Genomic DNA, 12,283 nt, shown 5'->3' with positions numbered 1-12,283 from the left:
TAACCCTCTAACAGGTCTCAGTCCTTTATTCTCCCACTTTTGTTCCCTCTTTCTGAATGCTGTAGACTGAGAAACCAGGAAACCAGAATATATCTTAGAGATTGTTGATAATATTGAAAGTGAAGCCCGTTTATACCAAGAAAAACTGAAGGACTTTGGGGCGGATATTTTTACTTCTCGAAGACCCTTTTCCCTTATTTCGGGTTATACAGCTCTGTAAAGAGAAGATAAAGTTGCCAGAATTCTGACTTCTGGATATATGGAATAGCTGCCATATTTTCATGCATACACTATATATGACCACAGAAATAGAAAACAAAATACACACAAGTCTGTTTTTTTTTTTGCGGTACGCGGGCCTCTCACTGTTGCGGCCTCTCCCGTTGCAGAGCACAGGCTCTGGACGTGCAGGCTCAGCGGCCATGGCTCACGGGCCCAGCCGCTCCACGGCATATGGGATCTTCCCGGACCGGGGCACGAACCCGTGTCCCCTGCATCGGCAGGCGGACTCTCAACCACTGCGCCACCAGGGAAGCCCCACAAGTCTGTTTTTAAAAGGGTAGCATAGGGTGGGGAAGAGGATTGAGGCAGATTATAAGAAGAATATTCTATACTCTGCATTCTTTTGCTTATTATGTAGTTTCAGATTTGAAAGTCACAAGCTCTCAGCTACTATTTAAAGTTCTAGTCATTGTTGCTACTTGTATGGTAAAGTAAACCTCAAGAATTCTCAAGTAAATTCTAGGACAAGTCCATAAAATGGGGCTTGAGGAAGAAGAGAAAAGCATAGTTATTGCTCTATGAGATTTATAAAGATGACAGGCTACATGAAATTAAAATCATATCTTGTTATTTCTTCAAAATCCACAGAGCTGTTTTATGTCTATTTACTTTTGTATCTAAATCTAGCACCTAAAAATATGTCTCCTCATTATCAGTTTCTGTTTTTTCTCCTCCCTCAATTAGCATGACTTTGTTCGACGAGACCGGCCACTACGTGTCCTAATTGACCTCATACAGAGGACAAAAGATGCTGTTCGTGAGCTAGATAACCTACAGTACCGGAAAATGAAAAAAATCCTTTTCCAAGAGACACGAAATGGACCCTTGAATGAGTCACAGGAAGATGAAGAAGTAGGTTGAGTTTATTTTAGCAAGCACTTATAGAATGCCTACTATGTGAAAATGTTCTGGACCAGCGCGCTATGAAAAACACTTTGGGGAATAACAATGTAATTGATGTTCTCTGCCTTAAGAGACATGCAGAGTTGCAGAAGAGACATTCATAAAATAACTCTTATATAAGGCGAAATATGAAAAATGCTGTAGAGGGAGAGCACACGGCAGGGGCCATAGTGGGGAGAGAAAAAGTCATCAGCTGGTGGGGATTAGTGAAGAGGTGGGCCGTTTCTGACAGGCAGGCCTAGGGCATTTTAGACTCAGGGAAGTGCGGTGCTTTAGGAAGATTATCCTGGCATCAGAGTGTAAGATGGATTTGAATAGGTAACATTCTGGATAATAACCCATGCAAGAGGCAGTAAAGGTAGTGTCTCTGGGAATCAGGGGAAAAGGAACACTTAAACACTGTAGAGGTAGATGTGATAATACAGTGCTTCTCATTGACAGTGACAGATGAGGAGGAATTTACGGTGACTCTGAGCATTTGAGCCTAGGTGACTAGAGTATGTCAATACCAAGAACAGAGAAAAAGAACCGAGGAGAAAGAAGAGGTTAAGCATGATTTCAGTTTGATGCCTACTGAGTCTTAAGTTCCTGGCATCATATGCTACTGACACAGTGTACAGATGGAGGTTTTAAAGAAAGATGACTTTCTGGTTTCTCATTCAAATAACTTAAGAAGGATTGGTCGAAGGGAAGGGTAATGACAATTGGGACACCTGAACGGAGATATCTAGCATTTGGTTGGGAAATACAGATCCAGAACATAAGGAAGAGGTCTGGGTAAAGGATAGTTGGATGGGGGTCAAGGACATTAAAATGATGATGAATCAAGGAGCTGAATGTAGAATGAGATGAGGGTCCATGCCACATAAGAAGAGGGAGACCTGGTTGATAAAGGCATCGCAGATGTTACTGAGCGTACACAGCTTCAAGGAGGGAGCAGCCAATACCATCAGATGCCACAGAGCAGTCAGGTTACATAAGGACCAAAAACAGTGTTAACTGGGTTTTACAAGTAGGGCCTTCTTGATGACCTTAGTAAAAGTAGTTTTACAGGAATAGTTAGGATAAATAGTAGATTACCATGGGTTGTAGAATAAATGGGAAGTGAGAAGGCAGAGATAGCGAAAGTTGGTTATTTTAAGATTCGTAAATTTGGCCAAGAAGGAAAAGTGACAAAGGGCAGTAGGTAGAAAGGTATATACATATAGGGCAGCCCTCTTCATATTTATATGCAGAAGGAAAGGAGCCAGGACAGAGGCATTGGAGATAGAGGAAAGAGATGCAGTTAAAGAAGTAGGATCTCAGGAAGTGCATAACAGTAAGAGCATTAGTGCAGGGATTAGCCTTGAACAGAAGAAAGAACTCCTCTTCCTCTAAAAATAGATTAAAAAATAGGAAAAGAATGAAGAATGAATTTTAGTTTAGCTTTTTAATATAAAAGAAAATAAAATTATTTTATCAATAATTATAAAAATGAAATTAAGAAAGCTGAATTGGAATATAAAGTCTCTTGATTGCATATATACAAATGAGCCCTTTTAATTGGGAAAATAAATCTATTAAAAATATAATGTATTATCTATCATTTTAAATTACCCAAATTACCTTTGTCAGTGATTCCTTATATTACCACGGCTAAGTAACAATTCATTAAAGTTATGTATGTACAGCATGGTTCTTTGAAAATAGGGGATTTTTGGAGCTGAGTTTCTTTAATTATATTATTTAATCTTGTATCGAAAGATATCCCACTGTGATGGATAAATTATATGTTCTGATTATTTTATCACTTCTCAAATAGTAGTCTTTGGACGAGTAGTGATGAATACCAGTATTACTTGACAGATATATTTAATAAGATTACAGAGGTAAGCATGATAGAATTGCCTGAGGGAGGCAGAATTTAATTACCTGTCCAGGACAGTAGAATTAATATCCCTGCTTAGATATGAAGTTACTCAGTAATGACTTGCAAAGGACCATATTGTTTGTCAAATCTCTGAAAGCTCTCTTCACTCGCTTTGAGTTTCAAGTGACGACTGCCGTGTTTGTAGATATCCTAGAGGTCCCCTGTTCAGTAGCCTGCGGTCTTTCCCTAGCACCCTGATGTTCCTGAAGGTCTCTCAGAAACCTGGCCTGGTTCTGATTACCGAATAGCAATACAATAATATGATAGTCGTATATCAGAGGAAAAGTCGCATATGACAGAGGAAAGCCCTGGCATAGCAGCATTTGGAGCCTTATGACCCGTGCCCAGAATAGCCCCTGTGGAAGGCATAGAAGTGAATTGAAGGTGTCAGAAAATGGTAGGGGAGTAGTGGAGCCACTACATTAAAAGTTTATCCTTGCAGATTTGGCAGAAAAGCAACTTGGCACTGCAAAATTGAGTGTACTTAATAGCTTAGTCAATGGATTGGTACTTCATCTCCAGTCATTTTTTTTTAACCCAAGTGCCCCATTTTTATAGGACAGCGAACATGGAACCAGCCTGAGCAGGGAATTGGACAGCCTGGGCAGCAACCATTCCATCCCAAGCATGTCTGTGAGCACAGGCAGCCAGAGCAGCAGTGTGAACAGCATGCAGGAGGTCATGGATGATAGCAGCTCGGAGCTTGTCATGATGCATGATGATGAAAGCCCAGTAAATTCCAGTTCCTCTGTTGTGCACAGGAAGGTAAGTTTCATGGTCCCCTTCACAGCACTAGGCTTTGCCAGTCATAATGAAGCCAGCTCAGGTCACTTAGCATCCAGATATTTTAGTTCCCCTTTCACAACTGAAATGTGGGACTCAACCTAACACACGATAGTTCTTTTATGGTAAAAAGATAATGTAGGACTAGGCAAGTTGTATCTGTACCTATTTCTTTTATTATTTATTTATTTATTTATTGGCTGCGTTGGGTCTTCATTGCTGTGCATGGGCTTTCTCTAGTTGTGGCGAGTGGGGCTACTCTTTGTTGCAGTGCACGGGCTCCTCATTGTGGTAGCTTCTCTTTGTTGCACAGCATGGGCTCTACTCACACGGGCTCAGTAGTTGTGGCCAACGAGCTCTAGAGCACAGGCTCAGTAGTTGTGGCACATGGGCTTAGTTGCTCCATGGCATGTGGGATCTTCCCCAACCAGGGCTCGAACCCTTGTCCCCTGCACTGGCAGGTGGAGTTTTAACGACTGCGCCACAAGGGAAGTCCCTATGTACTTATTTTAATAAGTATCAGTGATCACAGTCTAATTCCAGTAGGTGAGCAAGTTTAAGCATTTTTTTCACTCTTAAGTGTGCATTTTTCTTGGGAGAAAAAGGAAATTGAACAGGTAAGGATGAAAGGCATGAGAAAACATATTGGTGCCTAGTCATGAATAGTGGAGGGATTACATTTATTTTCTGAACTGATTAACTTACTCATTTATTCAACAAACATTGCTGGGGACCTTTATTATCTGCTAGGAACTATGGTAGGCCCTGTGGATACAGACGAAACAGACATGATGCCTTCATGGAGCTTATTATCTGTGGGGGAGAGTAAGCAAATAATCACACAAGTAACTTTATCATGTAATTATAAAACTTGTTCTGGGTAAAAGGAGGACTTAATCTAGCAGGGAGTAGGGGAAAGTCTCCCCAGTAAAGTGACATTTAAGCTGAAACTTCAGAAACAAATAGAAGTTAGCTACCTTGGGGTGAAAGATTGGGGTGAGTCAGGAAGCAGCATGTACAAAGGCCCTGTGACAAAAGGAACTTTGTATGTTCAAGGAAGAAGGGAAGGATCTGAGAGATTAGAGTTTGGTGAACTACGTAGAAAGTGAATTGAGACCAGAGAGACAGCAAGGACCCAGATTATTAGAAAACCATAAAAGCATTTTGAGGAAAGGAGTGATAGCATGCAGATGCGGAAATCTGCTAAGAGTTCAGCATTGTCAGCTGTCCTTCTTTGAACTTGGGCAAGTGGTCATGTATTTGAAAGGTTGAAAAGAAGGTTTTGCTGGGCTCTCTTTTTGGAAGGAGCTATCATGGATGCTGATAGAGATCGACTTTTTCCTTTCCGTTACCTCTGGGGCTCCGTGGGGATAGAGAGCAAAAGAAGAGGAATTCTGTTGGATCTTTTTACTCCAGGACCTCTCAAATGAGCACCCAAAATTAGAAGAGAGACTCTACTGGCATAATCAACAAGAAAAAAGACGCTGGTCTTGAACTCATTGGGGGTTTTAATTTTAATTTTTACATGCCAGTATAGAGCTTTCTTGTAATAATATGGGCCTTTCAATACTTTTTTCTCCTTGGTGTAATCAGCTAAGAAAACCAGATGTTAATTCATAGTCTGAAATATCAACTGAGTAAAAGGGCGACCCACAGAATGGGAGAAGATATTTACAAATCATCTATCTTATAAAGGATTAATATCCAGCATATACAGAGAACTCCCAAAACTCAACAACAGCGAAAAAACAACCTGAATCAAAAATGAGCAAAGGGGCTTCCCTGGTGGCGCAGTGGTTAAGAGTCTGCCTGCAGATGCAGGGGACACGGGTTCGTGCCCCGGTCCGGGAAGATCCCACATGCCGCGGAGCGGCTGGCCTGTGAGCCATGGCCGCTGAGCCTGCGCGTCCAGAGCCTGTGCTCCACAACGGGAGAGGCCACAGCAGTGAGAGGCCTGCGTACAGCAAAAAAAAAAAAAAAAATGAGCAAAGGACTTGAATCAACATTTCTCCAAAAAAGATATAAAAATGGACAGTAAGCACATGAAAAGATGCTCAACATCATTAATTATTAAGGAATTCTAATCAAAACTACAGTGAGATACCACCTCACACACATTAGGGGATGGCTACTATTAAAAAAAAACATCATATAACAAGTGTTGGTGAGGATGTGGAGAGATTGGAACCCTGGTGCACTATTGGTGAGAATGGAAAAGGGTGCAGCCACTGTGGAAAATGGTATGGTGGTTCTTCAAAAAATTAAAAATAGAATTACCATATGATCCAGCAATTCCGTTTCTCAGTATATATCCTAAAGCATTGAAAGCAGGGTCTCAAAGAGATTTTTGTACACTCATGTTCATAGCAACATTATTCACAGCAGCAAAGAGGTGGAAGCAATGTAAATGCCCACTGACAGATGAATGAATAAACAAAATGTGGTATATATGTACAATGGAGTATTATTCAACCTTTAAAAGGAAGGAAATTCTGCCATATGCTACAATATGGATGAACTGAGAAGACATTATGCTAAGTGAAATAAATGTGCCAGTCACAAAGAGACAAATACTCTATGGCTCTTAGGGTACAGAATCATAGACAGAAAGTATATGACTACCATTGGTAGTCAGAATCATAGACAGAAAGTATAATGATGGTTACTAGGGATTGGGGGAGGGGATAAATGGGGAATTGTTATTTAATGGGTACAGAGCTTCAGTTTTACAAGGAGAAAAGAGTTATGGGAATGGATGATGGTGACAGTTATACACCATTATAAATGTATTAGCACTGAACTGTACACTTAAAAATAATTAAGATGGTAACTATATTTTACCACAATGAAAAAAGGAAAAAACTATAAGCAGGCTAGAAGAATAGAATATATTATATATAAAAACAATATTAAATAATGGTATCTCTTCATGAAACCCATTTTAGTCCTATACCTGAGCTTAAAATTATATTATCTTTATTTCTCACACCAGTCAGAATGGCCATCATCAGAAAATCTAGAAACAATAAATGCTGGAGAGGGTGTGGAGAAAAGGGAACACTCTTGCACAGCTGGTGGGAATGTGAATTGGTACAGCCACTATGGAGAACAGTATGGAGGTTCCTTAAAAAACTATAAATAGAACTACCATATGACCAGCAATCCCACTACTGGGCATATACCCTGAGAAAACCATAATTCAAAAAGAGTCATGTACCAAAATGTTCATTGCAGCTCTATTTACAATAGCCCAGAGATGGAAACAACCTAAGTGTCCATCATCGGATGAATGGATAAAGAAGATGTGGCACGCATATACAGTGGAATATTACTCAGCCATAAAAAGAAACGAAATTGAGCTATTTGTAATGAGGTGGATAGACCTAGGGTCTGTCATACGAGTGAAGTAAGTCAGAAAGAGAAAGACAAATACCATATGCTAACACATATATATGGAATTTAAGGGAAAAAAAATGTCATGAAGAACCTAGGGGTAAGACAGGAGTAAAGAAACAGACCTACTAGAGAATGGACTTGAGGATATGGGGAGGGGGAAGGGTAAGCTGTGACAAAGCGAGAGAGAGGCATGGACATATATACACTACCAAACGTAAAATAGATAGCTAGTGGGAAGCAGCCGCATAGCACAGGGAGATCAGCTCGGTGCTTTGTGACCACCTAGAGGGGTGGGATAGGGAGGGTGGGAAGGAAGGAGACACAAGAGGGAAGAGACATAGGGATATATGTATATGTATAACTCATTCACTTTGTTATAAAGCAGAAACTAACACATACACACACACACACACACACACACACAAAGAAATTTTTAATGCAAAAAATTATATTATCTTTAAACACAATAGAAGTCAATTATTCAGAAGTTTCATTATTTGTTGGTTTACTTGAATTCCTAAAAGTTTTCCACTTGGGAACATAAATAAAGTAGGATCTTAAACTCTCAATAGAAAGTTTTATATAGTAGACTATAGGAATGAGGAAACTAGTTTAAAGTTCTGTCTGCCACTGTTAGTTTTATTTTACTTTGGACAAGTCACAAACCTCTCTGGGCCTAATTTTCTCCATCTGTGAAATGAGGAGTTGTTCTGTATGATTTCCAAGGTCGCTTCCAGCTCTGAAATTTTGTGCTCAGGAGCAAGCTTCATCCATGCCTCACTCAGGACAAGGTGTACTTTTATCTCCTACATTATGTATTTGGATTCCACTTAAGATTTCACTTGAAAAGGCTTTTTTTCCCTAAAAGCCAGTGCCCAGATCAGTCCCTTCTCCATGTAGATGCGATGGTAGCTACATTGTATTACGTGTAGGTATGGGTAACGTGTTGCCTGTGGGATTCTCCAGGAAGCAGAATGGAGATGGTTTAGCACAGCAGGATCTTGTTTTGTTTTAATTAGGAAGTCCCTTTGGGGTCAACACCTGTGGGAGGGAAGAGAAAGAAGCAGCACTGGGCAGAGGGCAGAGTTGAACCGAGATGCATTCCAATGGCAGCCTCAGCCAACCCCTCCAGGGAACTCTGGAGCTAAACTGGGCCAGAGTGGCCAGGGCTAGATCAGTCATTGCATATGCGGAACCTGGGAAGGGTGCAGACTTGGACAAGGCTGCTCTCTCTGCAGCCTGTAGGAGAACTGACAGCCAAAGACGATTGCCGACAACAACTCCTTCCTTTAAAGGGGGATCTGGGCGGTGCATTTCTGGGTCTGTTGTAATTTGTGACCACAAAGAAAGAAAAAAAAAAGCAATCAGTACTGTTTTATGAAACATTTTCCAGTTTTGTGTTTCTAGAATCTTAGAAAAGCCTATACATCACTAAATTATCATTTTATAAACAATGTTCTACCCATTATCTCATTATCCTATTTTATTTTCTTTTTAATACTTGTCACTATCTAAAATTATATTATGTACTAATTTATTATTTCATGAGTAGAGTGTAAATTTCATCATGGCTAAAACTATACTTACCTTGTCCTGCACTGTATCTCAACACCTAGAACAGTGCCTGGCACAGCATAGGCTATAAAATGAATAAGTAAATAACTATGGAATGAATGAGGAACAGACAAAAAGTACACAGTGAATGAACTAAATACCAGATAGTAAACACCATCCTGTTTTGGTTCACTGAACATAATGGATTAAAATGGTTAAATAATATTAAATATCTTTATGGTTTGAAAGATTAAATAGATTTTCTCCAATAATAGCACTCTAGACAATAAGAACATGCTTAATAAATATCAAAATATAAGAATAAGAGTGGAGAATTTTTTTCCCCACCCTTGACTGTTACAATAAAGACTGCAGACATATCCTAAATTAGTTAAATCATATATATGACCAGATGACCATTTTATATAGGAAGTAAACTTACTTTTAAAGGCCGTGTGTAACTGGTAAGGGCATGGTTTGCAATTAACTGTTCTGCATCCAGAATAAAGATGCCCTGATTTTAAGAGGACAGTTCTATCACAGATCAAGTCCAAAAAATATAAAGTGGGACACTGAAAATTTTCCTTTAACATCAGGATTTCAGGTTGCTTCTCTACAATCTTTGCCTCTACTCTGGTCTTTCCCAGGCCCTGAAGGGATCCTAATCTAATCTTCCCTTTGAGCAAGAATGATTTGATAAGTCTAAAGGTATATTCTGACAAAGTAAACTTTAAGCACTTATTTCTTTTCCTCTTGCTAGTGTTGCCACACTGCTTTTTCCAGTAGCAAGAATATCACCTCATCTCTAGACTGTTAGCTCCTCGAGGACATCTCTCTTCACGTACCACCTAGATGGGTGTCTGTCACATAGTAAGCACTCAATAAGATGTTTTGTGAACTAAAATGAAGATGAACTTTTATAAGACACAACTCTACACCTCAGTTCTTGATTATTCACAAATGAGTCCAGGGCAAACTCTTAATCCAGATTAGTTTTTTTTGCTGTAGCCTAGGCTGCCTCTGAGCCTCCACCATACACCTTAAAACCATTGGGTGTACAGCAGTAGCAAACAGATTTTAATATTGTCCTAAGCAACAAAGTCTGTTTTTTTAATTTGTCAGTTAAAAGTTATACTTTTGTTTAAGTCTAAAATCAATTACTGTTACTTGCTGCTGCCTTCTATTAATATAGGTCACGAGACTTTAATATATTAAAACTCTTTGTTTATTAATCAATTTGTTGTTTCTAGTATGCCTAATGAACTCTAGTCATCATGGCCCTCTTTTAGAGATTATTTTTAAAAAATCATTCTCTTCTAACTCCTAAAGCTTTACTTGACCCTTCCTATTAGTCAATGTTAGTGGGGTTTTCTTTTCCCCCTTCTTTAAAAATAGAACAGCTTTCACCATTTTCGTGGGAGGAAAAAAAGAGAAATGTCATTGAGGGGATAGGATGTTCTAGTTTAATTTTCACTTGCTTCAGTGGCCTTTCCTGTTATTTTTGCTGAAGAGAGGGGCGGGTTCTTTGACTCAACTCACATTTGGCAGAGTAAAAGTAAATTAACATATGAAGGCAATGTTTCTTAAACAGAGCAGTCATACAAAACACCTCTCTATAGTAACATCTTTATCCTCAGCGTTCTGCTAGTCATTTTCTCTCCCCAATAGCTGTCCTTCCAGGTGAAGATATCCTTTTCCATCTTCTCGCCTTCCTCTGGCCCCAGCTTTTGATAGCTGTACCTGCTTAGGCAATCATTTAATCATTTTGAACAAAATGAAAGAGATGGTGGGTTTGCTGATCCCTTCTCCACAGCATGAAAAGTATGGGATCTATAAAAAGACGTCTCGTCACCAGAAAAAAAGCCATTTTTAGACCCGCTTCCCCCCCACCGGCCCCGCCCCGCCATGTAAAGGTGTGCTTGTGTGTGTGTCACTGTTTTGCGACTTCCTTAGAGTACAGAGTGGCAGGTTTTTATGAAATACAAATTTGAATTATGTTAAATAATAACAAAGAAAATGTCATTTTTCCAGAATCTCCTCAGAGCTATATTCTTGAGCTTATTTATTCAGCAAACATTTTTTTTGAATGCCCACAAAGTATCAAGCACTATGCTAGGTGCTGGGAAGACAGATTTTTCAAACCACATTTACTCTGCCTTCAAAAGGCTCACAGTCTCAGGGGCTTCCCCAGTGGCGCAGTGGTTGAGAGCCCGCCTGCCGATACAGGGGACACGGGTTCGTGCCCTGGTCCGGGAAGATCCCACATGCCGCGGAGCGACTGGGCCCGTGAGCCATGGCCGCTGAGCCTGCGCGTCCGGAGCCTGTGCTCCACAACGGGAGAGGCCCGCGTACCGCAAAAAAAAAAAGCTCATAGTCTCATACAAAGGCGAGTATAAGTATGATGAGGAGTGTGATAAAGGTATACGAAAAGCATAACAGAGTCCAGTAGAGTGGTTTCCAAGGTTAATTTCAAGTTAACCTAGAAACTCTGAACAAGTGACCACAATATGAATCCTCATTTCGGAAACATAAATAGTCAGACATTTAGGGAAAAACTTCTAAATAAAAGTAAAGCCCTTTGTCCAGGGAATAATAGTAAAGTTTTTAATCTGAAGAAGTTTTACTTTTTATAAAGAAAGGACATTATAAATTTACCAGGTTAACACAGACTTACTTAAAACTGGTCCCCAATTCATATTGGTATTTCAAAGAGCTATTTTGTTCGTTCCTGGATGAGAATGTTTTAAGGATAAATTATAAACAAGCCATATATTTTGCCTTGGTAAGGTAGAACATGATATTTGTTCTTAAACTTCTGAAATCATTCTTCAACATCAAAGAAGATGTTGGTCCTCTCATCAACATTTGTAAATCATATGCAGCGGTGCTTAACTGCATAAAATAGCAAATTCACCCTTTCCAGTATTGATCTTAAAATGTGTTCAGGTCGGAAACTCTGGGAGGCAAGTATAGTCATTTTCAAAGGGGCTGCTACTCGAAGGGGTGATGTAACCAACAGACCACATACCCAGTAAAGCTGATAGTTTAATTTGTTCTTACTTGCTTCTCAAGTCACATTGCCCTCATTTTAAAGTTGCTTCATTTTTTAAGTCGTCTGCAGAGTTTTGAACTTGTTTTAAGCAATGGTGTTGAATATTTTAAAATTTATTTCCCTATGCACTTGGATATCCACTGTTAGACTAAAATATTGCCTCATCCTGTGGTCTCTTGTATAATATTTGGAGACTTAGTGTTGGTGATCTCTGTTATGAAGCTAGTACAAAAACTAAGAAATTTTTTATAAAAATTTTTTTTAATTTTAAGGAGATGCAAGGGATTACACTTTTAGCATTAGCATTATTTATTATATTTAAAGTAGATTAAAATTTTTTGACCTCTTCTCTCAGACTAACTTCTAAAATAGCTTTATTTTTTAAATATACCTTAGTGGGTTAT

General features: G+C 39.3%; 1 protein-coding gene across 1 annotated transcript in view; it reads left to right on the top strand.

Moving 5' to 3' along the window:
* TAOK3 (TAO kinase 3) overlaps window positions 1-12,283 on the top strand; it is a 185,910-nt gene that overhangs the window by 139,331 nt on the left and 34,296 nt on the right. The window contains exons 12-13 of the mRNA XM_029233955.1: window positions 967-1,134; window positions 3,653-3,859. Coding sequence (XP_029089788.1) covers window positions 967-1,134; window positions 3,653-3,859 — 375 coding nt within the window. The remainder of the gene's footprint in view (window positions 1-966; window positions 1,135-3,652; window positions 3,860-12,283) is intronic.

The sequence above is a fragment of the Monodon monoceros genome, unplaced genomic scaffold (genome assembly GCF_005190385.1).
Source record: "Monodon monoceros isolate NGI ecotype Baffin Bay Population unplaced genomic scaffold, NGI_Narwhal_1 Super_Scaffold_1, whole genome shotgun sequence".
NCBI lineage: Eukaryota > Metazoa > Chordata > Mammalia > Artiodactyla > Monodontidae > Monodon > Monodon monoceros.
Note: the sequence above shows the minus strand (reverse complement) of the source record. Positions and strands in the feature narration are given on the sequence as shown.